Below are 17,486 nucleotides of genomic sequence, written 5' to 3'. Positions count from 1 at the left end.
GACGAGCTTTCTCCCCGGCTTTGTCAACTACCTGACCTTGGGGCCTTTCATGAACTTAAAACTTATTTATTCCGTTTGGCTGGACTGGCTTGATTTTAAATTCTAAATTTTAAATTTTAATTGTGGGTTTTAAATTCTGTAATTTTTATGGGGTGTAAGGTTATTTTAAATTTTTTGGCTAATCTGAATCAGTTTTTTAAGGGTTGTTTTAATTATGGTGTATGTTTCTGTTTGTATTTTATTTGCCTGTTCACCGCCCTGAGTCCTTCGGGAGAAGGGTGGTATACAAATTAAAACATTTATTATTATTATTATTATTATTATTATTATTATTATTATTATTATTATTATTATTATTATTATTATTATTATTATTATTATTATTATTATTCAGCGGTTATGCAGGTTGCAAACAAATTTTGCCAGTCCAGAAATGAAAGATCATTGTTTATAAGGTCGTAATTGGCTTTTTTGAAGTTGTAGTTGGGAGTACTGTTGTTATGACGTTTTAAGTATGGACGTATATTGAGACGAAAATCAATCATGCAGTGGTCACTGTTGGAAAAAGGTTCTTTAATTTGTAGTCCGTAAATTGAGTTTGAATTGTTGAAGAAGATGAGATCAAGGCAGTTGTTGAGTCTTGTATTGTTAGTTACAAGTTGTTCAAGACCTAGGTTTGTAACAGCGTTGTATAGTGTAGTATGGATTGGGTCAGTTGAACATTCATTAGTTGTCCAGTTAATGAGAGGTAGATTTAGGTCACCCAGGAAGATGAGAGGATATGGGCAAGAGGTAGCCCATGTTAGCATTGAGGTTAGCATATTTGCATGGGTAATGTCATAGTCAGGGGCTCTGTAGCATAGTGAGAATCGAAGAGTAGTGTCAAGTGATAGGTCGCATACAATAGTTTCAGGAAGAGAGAGTTTATGTGCTACTTGGATATTTTTTAGATTCAGTGACTTTTTGTAAAAGATAGCCACTCCACCACCTCTTCGGTTTTCACGATCTGATCAATAGACTTGATATTCTTTGTTTGAGATAATGGAGTCAGGAATGGATGAGTTCAGCCATGTTTCACAAACAAAAATGATATCAAATGTGCCACTGTTTAATAAGAGGATAAGTTCAGGTAATTTGTTGACTATGCTTCTTGCATTTATCAATTTGCATTTGAGATCTGAAGTGATTGGTGTTGAAGAGGTAAGGGGCGTTTTGGATGTTAGTAGGTTGGGGGTTATGTACAACAGATGGTTGCATAGATGGTTGGATGGTAGTTTGGTTGTTTGGATGGATGATTGTTTGGATGGCTGGTTGGGTGGATTGTTGGGTGGCTGTTTGGATGGCTGGTTGGATGGCTGGTTGGATGGCTGATTGGATGGCTGGTTGGATGGCTGGTTGGATGGCTGGTAAGATGGTTGGTTGAATGGGTGGTAGGGTGATGGGTGCTTGATTGAACACTGGGATGATTGAACACTGGGATTGAACACATGTTATGGGTGATGGGGGGTTTGGAGGTGACTTTATGATTGTAGGTTTTATTTTATTTTATTAAGTTCTGTGCGAAGTTCACGAGAACGTATCCGTTGTAGAAAGGATAGATCAGAGTGTGATCTAAGTTTGTAGGTAGGGTTGGTTTTAGCAATTGAGTTTATAGTGTAAATGAATTTACGTTTACAGTCCTCATTTATGCATGTGACCTTGCAAAATCTTGGTGCTGTTGACCCATCGCTGTTTTTATATTCTGGTCCATCTCTGGAGACAGCAATTATTTCATTTGGGAATATGGTTGATGCGTTATAATTTCCAATGATGTTGTGAATTTTATTGATATCTGGTTCGTTAGTGTTTTCAAGTCCAAATAATATTGCATTATTTATTTTTTGTCCTCTCACCACTGCATCTCTGATTATAGTTTGTAGTTATTTGTTGCTTAGGTTGTGTTGTATTAATTTGTTGTCTGGGTAGAGTTGAAGGTTGTGCATTAGATTGTGATAGATGAGTTTGGAAGAGATTTAGGTCATTTGAGTTTTCATTTTTTAGTGTTGAAATTTGTTTTATCAAGTTTGTGAAACTGTTCAATAACTGTTAAAAAATTTTTTTCTAAGTTTTGTTCAATATTTTGTATTTTTTTTTTAGGTTTTGTTCAATAGCATGTAATCTTTTATCTAAGTTTTGTTCAATAGTTATTAATCTTGTTTCTAAGATTTTATCAGCGTTGGATTTTCTGGCTGGCATAATGATAATATTTCTTATTCCTTTGTTTTATTTCACACTCTTTCCAATTTTGGTAATAATTAAGTATCTGTCACTTAATCAATTATCTTTAATTTTATGTCTCTCTCTTTAACTTTAAATGGTAATCAATTTGGCAATTGCTATGGTAATGGGGAGTCACTATGGTAACAGTGAGATTTGGCGGGAAATTTAAAATGGAGAGATTGGGTGGTTGAAGAAGCTTCTTTAAGGGTGGCCGTAATGGCAGGAGTTTCAAAAAGTCAATTCTAATAAATGACACATAAAATAAGTTATATCAATATATGAAGACTTGGTTGAACCCTGACTTGGTTACATGATTATCAAGTGGTCCAAAACAAGTTGAACAATGTGTACTGACAAGTGTCTCAGTTAGCTACTTCACGTATTCTAGACAAGCTACTGTTTCCAAAAGGGACATAAGTTTCCCATACAGAACACATTATAGTTATTAAAATATGAGATGACCAATGCATTAAACAATTGTAGCTTGGTTGCCCTATACATGAAATTGCATACCTACTGTAAGTAAGACATTTTTGGCCATAGCGGTTACTTGGATAACTAAATATTCTTTCAGAATTATGAGATTGGGGGTGGTGGTGGTATAGAAATCAAGTTAATAAATGAATTGACTTGTTTACAATACAAAGAACTCTTTGATTCCCATATATAAAACGCAATTCCCTTTTCTAGTTCTGAAATGTCAAGATGACATACATTTTGCAATTAGGGAGAAGACTTTATTTATGACTTAGATACCACCAGGTCTAAGTTCTTCACCCACCTTGAGATCTTGTTCTAAACTTCTGATTAGTTCTCCATCCACCTGACCCGTCTGTGCAACTTTCAAGCTTTTCTGTTCAGCTTTCCTGAGACGATACTGCAAGATGCGACAGTTCTTGTTTGCACGATCCAGCTCTCGTCGAAGTTCTTGTAGTTGGTAAACATCTTCTTCAAGATAGCTGTCACGCATCTCTTCCATTTCAGCCCGGAGTTCATCCAGTTCATCCTGTCATAACCCAAAACAGTGAGAGAAATCTATAGGGTTACTTAGTCCCCACTGAAAGTCATGTGCTTTTTGGTAGGTTTGTATTGTAACACCTAGCATTTATAACTGCTGCTCTATCTCTATTTACTGTGCAGATTGTAAGAAAAATCCTGTTGAAATTATATTAAAAGCATGTTGAAACAATTATAATTTCCCTCTTAAGAAATAATGAAAACAACAACTCTTTGCAGCAATGGATCTGACGAGAAGTGTCAAACACGCCGGCTGCACGTGGCCCACAAAAGAATGTGGGCTGAACCAGATTAAAATTCAGCTGGGTAACATTTAAGAAAATACCAAAAAAAAAAAAAGCAACAAAATATAAACACTGCATTTTAAAATTAAATACCATGTTTTCCCAAAAATAAGACTCTGTCTTATTTTTTTTTGAACCCTGAAATAAGCGCTTGGCCTTATTGGCACGCGCTCAAAAGCCCGATTGGGCTTATTGTCAGGGAATGTCTTATTTTGAGGGAAACAGGGTAATTAATTTAGTCACCAATCACCAAAACTCTGGGTTTGCAACTTGCCAGGAGTCCTGCACGAGCTCCCTGCCTCAGCTTAACAGCAGCAGCAAAGACCGTTGCCGTAGCAAAGGAAAGAAGGAGCACCATGACAGGAGTTCCCTCTCAGTCTGCTCTGCAGCAACCTCAGGCACCCTGGGCTGCTTCAATTAGGCTGAGGCAGCAAGATTGTGCTTTTCCCTGGACAGCAGGTAGCCAATCAGTCTTAAACTAGTAGCTGACCCGCTCTGGACCTCAGAGTCCCCAAGGCGTGAAAGCAGATTGAATTAATTTCTCTATTCCCTTCAAAAAACGTTCAGTTAGTATCTCTTCAGGCTGCATGACATCCATGTTCAAAATTTCAATTTTTAAATTAATAATAATTAAAATTTAATCAAGTTCAGGATACATCCAGAGAGGAAGGAAAGAATGGGGAAAAAATGAAAGAGAAGGATGATCCAAATGCTTTTTGTATAATGTTTTCCTTTTTATTTTTCTTTCCATTACTATACCAAATTCCAGAAGGAAGGGAGGGAGGGAGGATTAAATGCTTAGAAAATATTGATTGCAGTTTATATTATAATCTGTGGACATAGACATTTGGTGCAGTAGTTATAGTGTTAGATTAGAAACTTGGAGATGATGAGTTCTAATCCTGCCTTTGGGCGATCTTAGGGCAGTTACTTTTCTCATCCCAAGTCATTCTGAAATATGCTGTCAAGAAAAGTGCAGGAAGCAGTTGCCAAAAATCCAAAATGACTTGAAGGAAAAAGTTTTCAGCATATATGTCATATACTATAATACTTTCTACGTTTTGTACTTTAAGTAAGAAATACATCAACATTTAAATATGTCATTATTATACATATTTGAAATTTACTCTTTGCACTGTATTCTTGTACTGTGGTGCACAAACTTGTACTTGGTTTAGAAAAAGCTGCACAAAACATTTTTTCCCATATGAGATATCAGAAAGTAGAAAGAATATATCAGGGAGTGGAAGTAGGAGGTGTGAAAGCGATTTGTGTGATAATTTGGCAGTAGGTCAGGAAGCAGCTCAGAATGGAGTGAGAAAGATTCCACTCCACACACACAAATATTGAATATAAATTGTCAAATTTTTAATAATGTTTCTTTTTTATGTGTTAATTAAATCTATTTTCTATCCAGTTGTGTTGATGCAAGGAAGGAAGGAAGGAAGGAAGGAAGGAAGGAAGGAAGGAAGGAAGGAAGGAAGTTTTCAAAGTCAATATGCAACTTCGAGGGATCCTTATGTAAGTTTAATAGTCAGTATTTCTGACACTATTGGCCCAGAGTATTCTAAGAAAAATACTGACTGATTATATGCTCTCAAGTCAGTGTCAACTCTTATTGGCCATACCAATAGATTTGTCCCTAACCTGATCCTTAGATCTTCCAACGGTGCACATACAGCCAGTGTAACAGAGTCTATTCACCTTACTATTAGTTATCCTCTTTCTCTTTCCTTCCACCTTTCTTATCATTAGAGCCAGGGGTGAAATCTAAATTTTTTCCCTACCAGTTCTGTGGGCGTGGCTTAATTGGTGGGCGTGGCTTAGTGGTCAGATGACTGGGTAGGCGTGGCCAATAACAATAAATAATAAACAAAATATACAAAACAATAAGAGGTACTAAAAACCAACTTTCACACTTTACACACACACAACACAACACAACACAAATGACACACACACAACGTAAAAGCATCTGCACTTCACCCAAAATGGCCCCTGCAACAAGTAGGAACTTCACACTTTCATACTTTACACAAACACAACACAACTGACTCACACGCACACAAAATGCTACATACAGCTTTGTGAGATTTTGTGTGTTTGTGTAGTTAGAGTGACACACTACAGAAACACACCAAATCTCAGAAAGCTGCACAAATATTTTATTTTATTATTTTTATTTATTTTTTTAGATGGTCTCCAACTTTAGTAGCTTTAGGTTTGTGGACTTCAACTCCTAGAATTTCTCATTCAGCAAAGCAGGAAGTCAAAGCAGGCTGTAATCAGTAGCTGAAGTAAGCATTGCGTTGCCAGCCCGAAAGGAGCAGTATGCAGTAATTATAGGTAAGTGAGGAGGGGGCATTGGGTGGGCATGGGTGGGGGCTCTTGTAAGTGGGGGCTGTTAAAAAGTGATTTTAAAAGCCTGCTAGGATCAGGAAACTCCTCTGGGATTGCCAGAGGAAAAAAAGTTTTAAAGTCAGCTCCCCTGACGATCTCAGCTGAAGTTCCCTCATAGCAGCCCAGAACCTCTTAAAATAATTGTTTTAACATGTAGAAAACATGTTTTTTAAGGTTCTGGTGATGAGGAACTCAGCTGGGATGGCCAGAGGAGCCTTTTAAAGCCCCCCCTTTTTTCCTATTGGCTGAAGAGGTTTTTTTAAAAAAAACTTTTAAAGTGTTCTGATTATCTCTGCTCAGCCCCGTGATCATCAGAGGTTTTTTTTTTTACTTTTAAAGGCATGTTTTTGGCTGAAGAAAAACTTTTAAAAGTAAAAAAAAAAAAACCTCTGCAGATGGTGTGGCTCAGCAGGGGCAGGGGGGCGGGGCCAGGGATTTTTGCTACCGGTCCTCAGAACCAGCAGCTGCCATTGCTACCTAATCGAGCGAGCCGGTGCGAACCGAGAGCATTTCACCCGATTAGAGCCTTTTCCAGAGAGCTAGGTCTTTGCATAATGTGTCTAAAGTAGGATAATTTAAATAGTAATTTGTGCTTTAAGTGAGAATTGCCTGGCTTGATTTGTGTAATGATCTATTTGCACCATGTTTGATTTATTGGCTTATCAATGAGGTTCAGGATTTCAAAGTGATTTCTCATGTTCTCTTTGAAAATGATGGGTATATATTCAAAATCATATCATGGAAGCTGGTTGGCTTTCTTCTATTTCTTTAACTTGGATCTTGCACATGAGCAGTTCATGATCTGTTCCACAAACAGCATCCGCCCATGCCTTTGATGCTATAACTGAACCTTTCCATCTCTTTTAGTAATAATAAAAATAATAAAATAAACTTGGTCATTAAGTGAAGCAGTAATTAAGTGAAACAGCAACTTTGCTTATTATCTTACTTCAACTTTCCTTTACTTTTAAGAATTGGTAAATATGAGATTTGGGGGCAAACTTACTTTTTCATCACTGTTAAACTGTGAACAATCGCTAAAGGAGGCTGTCACTAAATGAGGATTACCTGTATAACCAAATTGTTTTCTATATACTCTATCAAATGGCCTTATAGAGGTGTCATTTTGGTTATTTGAAGAAAGTGTTAACTATGAAAAGAAATTGGAATGGCCAAAATTAATTAAGTCGGTCTCTTGTTTTATTTCAGATTTTTAAGCCATGCAATCCAACTACATTTTCCTCTTTAATGTTTCCAACTTTGCCATTGCAGTCTCCAATCACAAGCAGCATATTCTGCTTCCATGTTGTCATTTTCAAGTTGAATTTGATCATAAAACTCATCAACATCCTCTTCTTCTGCATCAGTGATTAGAGCATAAACATGGATTGTCATATTAAAGAACGGTCCACAAACTCTAACTGATTCTATTTAGTCACTGATTGCATTGTAGCCAAGAACTGATCTTCCTAGATATTTCTTAATTATAAAAGCAACTATGTTCTTTTTTTTCCGCATCTTGAATAATAAAGTGTCAGATCTTCTGACTATATCTAATCTCAGCCAATCTCAATTTGCCAAAATCTAACAACCCTGTAGTCATTTTATTTCATGTTTCACTGTATTGAGCTTTCTTCTGTCCCTGTTTCTTCTGTTCCATAATTCCACTGTAATTCTCTCTTTATAGAAGAAGCATACAGTATATCCATGGAAAATATGGAAGCATTTCCAAACTGAAAACAATTACTATGTTGTTGTTTTAGTTACTATTTACTAACTCACACATACCAGTATGTACATACATAAACACATGCATACATATTTATGAATAAAAAAATACTTAAGGTAAGCCTGAACTGTAAGGTATTTCAGCAAGGCAAGCTACTCTAGACTGTCCTATATACCCTAACAAAGCAGAATTTAATATATGTTATGGGCTTTTGGGATGAGTCAGATTTTGAATTGTAGAAAAAGGAGCCAGTGGGATCTCAGTTATCTGCAGATGAGGCTCAGAAATAGAAAAACATGCTGGAAGATGAGCCTGGCATTCTGGAGCAGTCAGACAACCAGCTACCATTATAGAAGCACAGTAGCAGGCTGAATCAACTAATTCAGAGATTGAGCAGGAAGAGATTCTTCTGCGCATGCAGAAAGATCAAGGAAATAGAACAATATTCAAGAGGCTGCTTGAAGAAACAGCAGTGATTCAGGAAAATAAGCATGTCTGAGCCAGATCTATAAAAGAAATGCTTAGGAGGCAGATTTATCTTGGCCAACAGAATAAGACCACCTGTAAGGTTATTGCAAACAATAGTCCTATAAGTCTGAAGTCTGTTTACCCTCATTTTAGTAAATATGTCTTCTGTATGAGTCATGTTGATAAGGATTAATATTATTTTGCCTCGTTACTTATTATAACTAAGGTTGGATAACTGGGGGGAAAAAGACATATGTCATTTTTTTTCTGGAATTGGGCTCAAATTAACAGCTTGCTAAAAATAGCTGTCAGAAGAAAACAGCATGGTATTATTTTAAGGATCAGATTTTATATTAATGCAGTAAACATGTAAAAAGAATCAAACAAACTATAATAGGTGGCATAAGCCAAGCAGGCGTCCAGAAGTTTCTGCTGGATTAGTAAACACAGACAAGGGGCCATAACCTAATATCTTCTACCTGTAGTACAGAAGCCTTGAAGGACAGATGATTAAAACTCTTGCCAAACACAATTTTCTTCCTCTTGAAATTAGAAAGCCAGGGAGAAACTTGCTAGCTGATCTTCTCTGAATCTCCCTGGGAGCAGAGGTGACTGCGGGAGAAAAATTTAAAAAGCCATTCCAATTGTGGAATGTGAATCTTCAAGCATCTTAGAAAACAAAAGTAATCACACACAGGTTTTTAGGTACAATAAATAGTCAGTGCATTTATTTTACTTTGTTTTAAATAGGTTCAAAAATTTGCCCAATTCCTTTCTCAGATATTTTCTCTGACGTTCCATCATAATTTTGAATAACTGCTTACGATTTCTTTATTTACATCTGCTCTTCAAATTTAAATCTTTTTCTCTAATCCTAGCATCCATACTAAATTTCCTTTGCTGTTGTGAGTTGTCTAATTGCATTATATACTATTTTAACTTAAAAAAATGTTGCTAGATATTTGCAAATTGACTAGCAATTCCTAGACTTAAACTACTGCTTTATTACTCAACAAAAGGAAAGGCATGTTTTTCTATTTTTTTGCTCCTAAAGTTAGGGGAGGTACAGGAAAAGTAGTAAAGAAAGCAAATATTACTGAATGCTACCAGTGCTACATTGATTCTGGGTTGTCCTAATTAAATGGGACAGTAGCGTACTAACAAGCTTTAGTTAGTAATGATTTATGCATACTACTATACAGTACGGGCTGCTTGCAAGAAGGACATCTATTTCTAGAATAGAATAGAATAGAATAGAATAGAATTTTATTGGCCAAGTGTGATTGGACACACAAGTAATTTGTCTTGGTGCATATGCTCTCTGTGTACATAAAAGAAAAGATACGTTCATCAAGGTACAACATTTACAACACAATTGATGATCAATATATCAATATAAATCATAAGGATTGCCAGCAACAAGTTATAGTCATACAGTCATAAGTGGAAAGAGATTGGTGATGGGAACTATGAAACGATTAATAGTAGTGCAGATTCAGTAAATAGTCTGACAGTGTTGAGGGAATTATTTGTTTAGCAGAGTGATGGCCTTCGGGAAAAAACTGTTCTTGTGTCTAGTTGTTCTGGTGTGCAGTGCTCTATAGCGTCGTTTTGAGGGTAGGAGTTGAAACAGTTTATGTCCAGGATGCGAGGGATCTGCAAATATTTTCTTTTTTTAGAATATTTTAGAATAGGTGTAGAAAACTCCATGGGCAACCCTTACTTTGTACTCTTATTCTAGAAAAAGAAATAATTCTGTTTAATGGAAAAAATAACTAAATGTATGTATTCGGACATGCTTAGTTAACAAGAACTTCTTGCAAGGCATAAATATAAATTGCTTGGAATAATAGCAATAGCATTTAGACTTATATATCACTTCACAGTGCTTTAAAGCCACTTCTAAGCGGTTTACAGAGTCAGCATATTGCCCCCAACAATCTGGGTCCTCATTTTACTGACCTCCGTAGGATGGAAGGCTGAGTACATTTTGAGCCTGGTGAAATTTAAACTGCCAAATTGCAGGCATCCAGCAGTCAGCAGAAGTAGCCTGCAGTACTGCATTCTAACTACTGCGCCACCATGGCTCTATAATACGTTTATTTTCCAGTTTATTCTTGAGGCCACGATATACACTTTAAATAAACTTTGTATAATAAATCCATTGATTCATACATCTATGATACAAGGCTTCTTGTCTAAGCTTTTCTAAATTTCTAAGGCTGGTTTCAAACACTGACCTTTCCTGTAATGGGATTTGTTTGATTTTGACATGCTGTATTGTATAAATCCAACTATTGTTTTTGAGCTTCATTTTTGGAATGCTGCTTGCTGCACATTGTTTTACTTATGTAAGTTTTTGACTAAAATGATATTGTGATAGTTCAGTAACTGAGTAGAAATGCTATCTTAACTCCCTAACATAACTCCCTAACTCTGTGAAGGATATGGGTAGTTTCTAAATGAAATAAATAAATAAATAATGCATGCATGCATATACATGGATACATACTTTTCAAGTGTATCTTTAAAACAGAGCACCAGTGATAAGAGCTATAGCTATGACAAGATTGAAGCAAGTTGCAATTGGGTTATCACACAACAACTTGTGTCCATGACAATCTAGCCTTGTTAGGAACTCCATTAGGAAGCAATCTCTGGTCACCTGAGTAGTGCTCCTGGTTCCTGTAGTCGTCAAAGAAACATCTTCAAAAAACAGCAACAAGAAGAAAGTCCAGTTGCCTCCTGAAAAAGCACCTTTGGGACAACCATGACCTGGATGACTGAGAATCTCTACAGACTTTTAGCTGTACAATTTGGGATGAATACCCTTTGAATGGTGTGGGAGTAGGAATGTATTTCCAGAGAAAAAAAATTGCAGACCACAGGAACCAGGAACACTACTCAGGTGAACCTGAGGACACAGATAAACCTCCAAGCGCTTCAGTGACTCTGTAAAAGGATGCAAATGACCAGCTGTCTGCAAGGAGTATAAATCCTTCCATTCCCCACTATCCTATCAGAGCTGAAGAACCGTCTTGGATGAGAAGCGAAACGTCTTCAAAGAAAAAACAAGGAAGTCTAGTTGCCTCCTGAAAAAGCACCTTTGGGACAACCATGACCTGGATGACTGAGAATCTCTACAGACAGTCAGCTAGATGTTTAGCTTGGATTTTCCATTTTTATTCACCTATTGAGTCCTTCCCAAGAATGTGGGTTAGGCAAATGTTGCTGATTAATGAAGTTAAAGATATTGTTGAAGATGTAAGCTGTTCCAAATAAAGCTGCCTTTTGACTGGTAGTGATTTGTCAGTGCCAATAATGCTTAAGTGCTGCTCCTCCAGATGTTTTGGAATTGCATCCAAAGCTTTCTTTTGCTACATTTGTTTATTTATTTATTTATTTGTAGGTTTTTGTATTTTGTGTTGTTCTCCTGTCCTTTCTCTTCTATTCTGCAATTGCAATCTACAGTTATGACATCAGATTCCAAACATTTTGAGGAATTGCTTCACCACATTAATGTAGAAAGTTAGCACCCACCCTTCTCTTAGAAGAATAAAATATTCTAGGAAATATTAAAAAGGCAGAATATTATATTTCCCTGCATAAGAAATGGAGAAACATTATTTTAGGCAGGAAGCAGACTTAATAGCTTCCACCTTCCTCAATAGTCCACAGTAGATGTCAGCACTTAAGAGATAAAGAGATGACTAGGTCTATTCACAAGCAAACAGCCTCACCCAAGATCCAACAAAGGTAGGATTAGCCCTCAGCCATATTAGGATTTGCCCAAAACAGATTTCATTACATCATCACCCAGCAAGATTCAACCAAGCCTACGATTCAAGACAACCTACAAAGTTACCCTTGCATGGGCCCATGGGAGCCTGACAACCAATCAGGATACCTGCCCTTACACAGGAACAGGAAACTCTAAGATGGGGCCCAAGAGAGGGTATAAATATATATCTATCCCCCTTCCATGTGCTCGATTGCCCAGGACTTCAAACCATGTGGTCCTGTCCACCATTAAACCATCTTTCCAATCAGCCTCCATGTTTCCAGTGTCTTTTTTCCCACTTGGAACTGAACTCAGATGGATATTTCTTCCAACATTAATATTAGTCCATAATGTGATTTGGTTTTTTTTATTTAGGATGGTGTATAAATTTAGCCACAATAGTTTATCATTTTACCTGTTTATATGCAACATTATGGAAATAGTGTTTAATTAAACATGTTGAAAACTGTTGAAACATTAAAGTTATTAAATATTTCTCTGCTAAGCAGCTTCAAATTTAAATTCTTAAAGTCTACTAGGGACTGGTGTTAAACATTTAAATATAAGATAAATTATTAGTTGGGCAGTAAGTACATATGGTTGCTAGCTTCAAAAATAAACTGTAAGTGAAATTAGGTCACTTTTATTTATATTCTTACAGCAGGCATCTAACTTTCAGGATCCATGTTTAGAAATGTTGTTAGCTGCTTCTTTCCACTCATAAGCATGTTTCATTATGACATTAAGGCCCCTGACACTGTTGAAAGAGAGTAAAATAAAAATTATGACTGAAATTTCACTTATTTTGGTGCATACAAGTGCAGTTCTATTCTATGTTGTCTTAAAATCCCATTGAATTCAATTAAGCTTGTTCTCTGATATAGTCCATAGTCTTGCTAGATATAGAAGGCAATCACAAAAATAAATTACAATTCCATTTAATCAGATATATATGGTGCTCCATATTAAGCTTTGCAGTAATAAATGGTGGTTGTAAAACTACAGGAACTGGCAGCTTCTTTGCTTTGTTTCCCTTATGAAACCAGTTTTATTTTATTATTATTTTTTAAAATTTGAATTTATATCCCGCCCTTCTCCGATGACTCAGGGCGGCTTACATTGTGTTAAGCAATAGTCTCATCCATTTGTATATTATATACAAAGTCAACTTTTATTGCCCCCAACAATCTGGGTCCTCATTTTACCTACCTTATAAAGGATGGAAGGCTGAGTCAACCTTGGGCCTGGTGGGACTTGAACCTGCAGTAATTGCAAGCAGCTGTGTTAATAACAGACTGCATTAGTCTGTTGAGCCACCATATTTAAATGAAAAGTCTAGTGGTTTGGCAGAATAAGAGAAAGAGATGTATAAACAAGGGTCAGCAAAAAGCTTAATATTAAAATAACTGAAAGGGCTGCCATGCTCTAAACACAGCTTGCTTTCCTTGAAATTAATTTCATGAAACTCAGAGTATATATATTGAGTTAAACATAAACACTAACACTAAATATATGAGAAAATAAACATGAAATAGAAAAATGCACTGTAATCCTAATTATATATAATGCTTTTTAAAAATGTTTAAAAATATTTTTGCAGTAGGAATGGCTCTGCTATAGAAATTGCTAACTTGTGTAGAGGCATGGATGGTAGGAGCATGTCATCCAGGGGTGAAATGCTACCGGTTCAGACCGGTTCAGCCGAACCGGTAGCTATGGCGGCTGGTGGTTCGGAGAACCGGTAGGGATGGTGGTGCAAGACTCTGCCCACCTGCCCGGTCATCATTACTTCCTGGTTTTAACCAGGAAGTAACCTGTTTTTACCCTCTGCGGATGCGCAAAAGGGTTTGCGCATGCGCAGAGGATCCAAGCCCGTGCACTTTCAAACCGGTTGGGAAAGAAAGTAGATTTCACCCCTGATGTCATCCTTAAACTGCTACACTTCTCGGTAGTTTCTGAAATGTCAAATGTCCTCTGGATTGCTGCTATGGCTGGGAGGTACCATTTAAAGTACAGATATTACTTTACTAAATGAACTTTCAAGTTGTAAACATTTGCTGATTCAAACACCTGTCTGCAATTGGAAGATGGGTAAAGGCGGGAAGGAGCAGCTTTTGATAAGCTGCATCCATATACAACATGACAGAAGCCAACCCCTTCACTCCCTCTTGATCCCCACCAGGACTCTCTAGACAGATGCAGCATAGTTCTCACCCCACACAAATGGTAGCATCAGAGCAAACCTTGACAGGTCCAGCAAATCCTTGGGTAGCAGCAGGAGAAGGCAGGAAAATAAATTGGGAGAAGGGCCAGATTTTACATATGCAGTATGCATATGCAGTATGCATTTCTGTGGCCAGCAGCTGCCTCACTAAGGGCAAGACCACACATGCTTGGTCAGTAGCAACAGCAAGAAGAGTAGGGTAGTTTGGGTCCCAGAATGGGAGACCAAAAAGGCATAGATGGGGGAGATAGGCAGGTTGGAGGAGTTGAAGTGTCCCAATGGTCATAAGTGTGGGTGGGTTGCCAAGAACTCAAATTCTGATCACATGATCATGGGCTTCTACAATGGCCATTGCTTTGGGGAGCAGTTGTAAGTGTTGCTATAGTTTCAACTTGTTGCTCAATAAATGTTTGAGAACTATCTGCATTGCTCTTTGAGAGATATTGTACATCTGGTTGCAACTCAAGGAGTTGTTATTATCTACAAAGCCTTATATGGCTTGGGCCTGACTATTTAAGATATTATTACCCCAAGTAAATTCTGCTTGCTCATGTTTATAAGTTTTATAAATTTATGTTTATAGATTTTATAAACTGCATATAACATCTAGACTGAGGCAATTTTAGTTCTTCCTGTGATTGAAATGGTTTCAAAAGACTAAGCTTAAGGGACAATCTCACCAAGCTGGTTGTTTAAAAAAACAATCAAAACTTTAGAAAACTTAACTATCCCTAAATTTTATACTTTATCCCCATGAGTTTAATTTATTTGAAATATCATAAATTAATTTATGAGTAATCTAATATACTTGTATTAAAATATACTTATTTATTTATTATGGATATTATGGATATACTTATTTATTTATTATGGATTTTTAGAACAATGAAAACTTCTCAAATGTTATGCATTTAAAATGTAAAACAGTTATGATTATTTACAGAGTCAATTTGTTTTCAGATTTCCTACAGCTTAAAATAGTTCTAGTGGTCCCCAATAAATCATCTGGCAGTTTATATTATTAATATGATCTATTGAGAACTACAGATGGCAATCACTGTTACGTTATACAAGTAATCCACTCAGCTTCCTCTGGACAATGCGATGTTTCAGTAGAGCCACAGCTGTGACTAACAAGACACACAGACCTCATGCATTGTTCACCAACCTGAGCTTTCCCTCTAGCAGCTGACTGCCCCAGCATTTGCAAAGAGCTTGTTAGGTGAGATTAAATCTTCCTCACAATAAAATAGATTATAGCGCCAGAAGATGAAATATTCATTTCTTAGTTCTTTACAAAAAAACTTGTTCAGTTAATCCTGATCAGTCTTATCCTATGAAGCTTCTACAATACACAATACAAATGTAGTTTTTCTATGTAGTATTTGGTGACTTCATTTTGGCTGAAAGTAGCTCAGATTGTTATATATTCTAAAATAACACAAACCTCAGTCATGAGTCAAGGAAGAGAATATTGAACTATTTAATCAAATGCCTTTCAAACCTTTCAAATAACAAATATCATTTAAATGCCTTGTACAATGGTGCACTTAGAAATACAAAGTAATAAAATACCGTATGCTTTAAGCAAAAGTTGCACCAGCATTTATTTATTTATTCATTCATTCATTCATTCATTCATTCATTCATTCATTCATTCATTCATTCATTCATTCTTATTTCTTAACCACTCATCTCCCTCAGGGAGGGGTTCTGGGTGGAATACAATTTAATCTGGGCATTACGGAGCATTACGGAGACCTGGTTGGGCACGGAAGGGGGGGCCCCCCTAGTGGAGATGTGCCCACTAGGTTTCCGAGCATTCCATCAGCCGAGGGCCCAAGGTAGGGGTGGGGGGGTGGCGGTCATTATTAAGGAAAGCCTGGAACCGAGGGAGACCACTGTGCCTCAGATAGCTGGTTGTGAATCCCTCTATGTGAAGTGGGGTCGTAGGACTCAGGTGGGCTTGTTGATCACGTACCTGGCTCCTTGCTGCGTGACAACAGCCCTGCCCAAGCTGTTGAAGTTGCTGGCTGGGTTGGCAGTTGAAACCCCTAGACTGTTGGTCATGGGGGATTTCAATTTGCCATCAACTGGCATGGCATCCTCGACGGCCCGGGAGTTCATGGCTTCCATGACAGCCATGGACCTGACTCAATTAGTGGACGGCCCTACCCACATCGGGGGAGGCACCTTAGATCTGATTTTTATCTCTGGCCAGTGTTCGAATGATCTGATTTTAAATGATTTAGTTGTCGAGCCCTTGTCATGGTCAGATCATTCTCTTCTTCGTCTGGACTTTCGGACCGCTACTCACCACCGCAGGGAGACGGAACCAATGCGTTGGTTCCGTCCCAGGCGCCTGATGGACCCAGAAAGGTTCCTGACGGAGCTTGGGCCGTTTCCTGAGAATCTGGCCCGCGGCACGGCTGAAGAACTAGTCGCGGCCTGGGAACAGGCCACAGCTGGAGCTTTGGACCGTGTCGTGCCTTTGCGGCCTCTGACCCGGCGTAGGTCTCAACCAGCTCCTTGGTTCTCCGAGGAGCTGAGGGAGATGAAACGCCGGAGAAGACGCCTAGAGAGTGCTTGGAGATCCAGCCGTTCGGAAGCTGACCGGACACTAGTTAGGTCCTATAGTAGGACCTACCTAGTGGCATTGAGGGATGCGAAACGTTCTTACGTTTCCTCCCTCATTGCATCAGCAGATAACCGCCCGGCCGCCCTGTTTCGGGTGACCCGCTCTCTCCTTCAACAGGAGGGGCGGGAGGACCCATTACAAGGGCGTGCCGAGGAGTTTAACGGTTATCTATACGATAAAATCGTTCAGCTTCGGGATGGATTGGATCAAAATTGGGTAGATCCAGGCAAGAGGTTCGAGACTCGTCTTGTTGAGACTGTTTGGGATAGTTTTGACCCTGTGATTCCCGAGGACATAGACAGGTTGCTGAGGAGGTTGAATGCCACCACATGTTTACTGGACCCATGCCCCTCCTGGTTGGTACTGGCCACACAGGAGGTGACACGAGGCTGGCTCCAGGGGATTAGAATGCTTCTTTGTTGGAGGGGTTCTTCCCGGCCGCCTTGAAAGAGGCGGTGGTGAGACCCCTCCTCAAGAAGCCTTCTCTGGATCCAGCTGTTTTAGGAAATTATCGTCCGGTCTCCAACCTTCGTTTTACGGCAAAGGTTGTAGAGAGTGTGGTGGCACATCAATTACCCCAGTACCTGGATGAAACTGTCTATCTAGAACCGTTCCAGTCTGGCTTTCGACCCGGATACAGTACGGAGATGGCTTTGGTCGCGTTGGTTGATGATCTCTGGAGGGCC

General features: G+C 38.2%; 1 protein-coding gene across 2 annotated transcripts in view; it reads right to left on the bottom strand.

Moving 5' to 3' along the window:
• The window catches only part of MTCL1 (microtubule crosslinking factor 1), a 126,868-nt gene that overhangs the window by 96,832 nt on the left and 12,550 nt on the right, over positions 1-17,486 (bottom strand). For both annotated transcript variants that reach the window (XM_058177438.1, XM_058177439.1), the window contains exon 2: positions 3,041-3,265. In XM_058177438.1, the coding sequence (XP_058033421.1) occupies positions 3,041-3,265 (225 nt within the window). The remainder of the gene's footprint in view (positions 1-3,040; positions 3,266-17,486) is intronic.

Source organism: Ahaetulla prasina, chromosome 3 (assembly GCF_028640845.1).
Source record: "Ahaetulla prasina isolate Xishuangbanna chromosome 3, ASM2864084v1, whole genome shotgun sequence".
NCBI classification, from domain to species: domain Eukaryota; kingdom Metazoa; phylum Chordata; class Lepidosauria; order Squamata; family Colubridae; genus Ahaetulla; species Ahaetulla prasina.
Note: the sequence above shows the minus strand (reverse complement) of the source record. Positions and strands in the feature narration are given on the sequence as shown.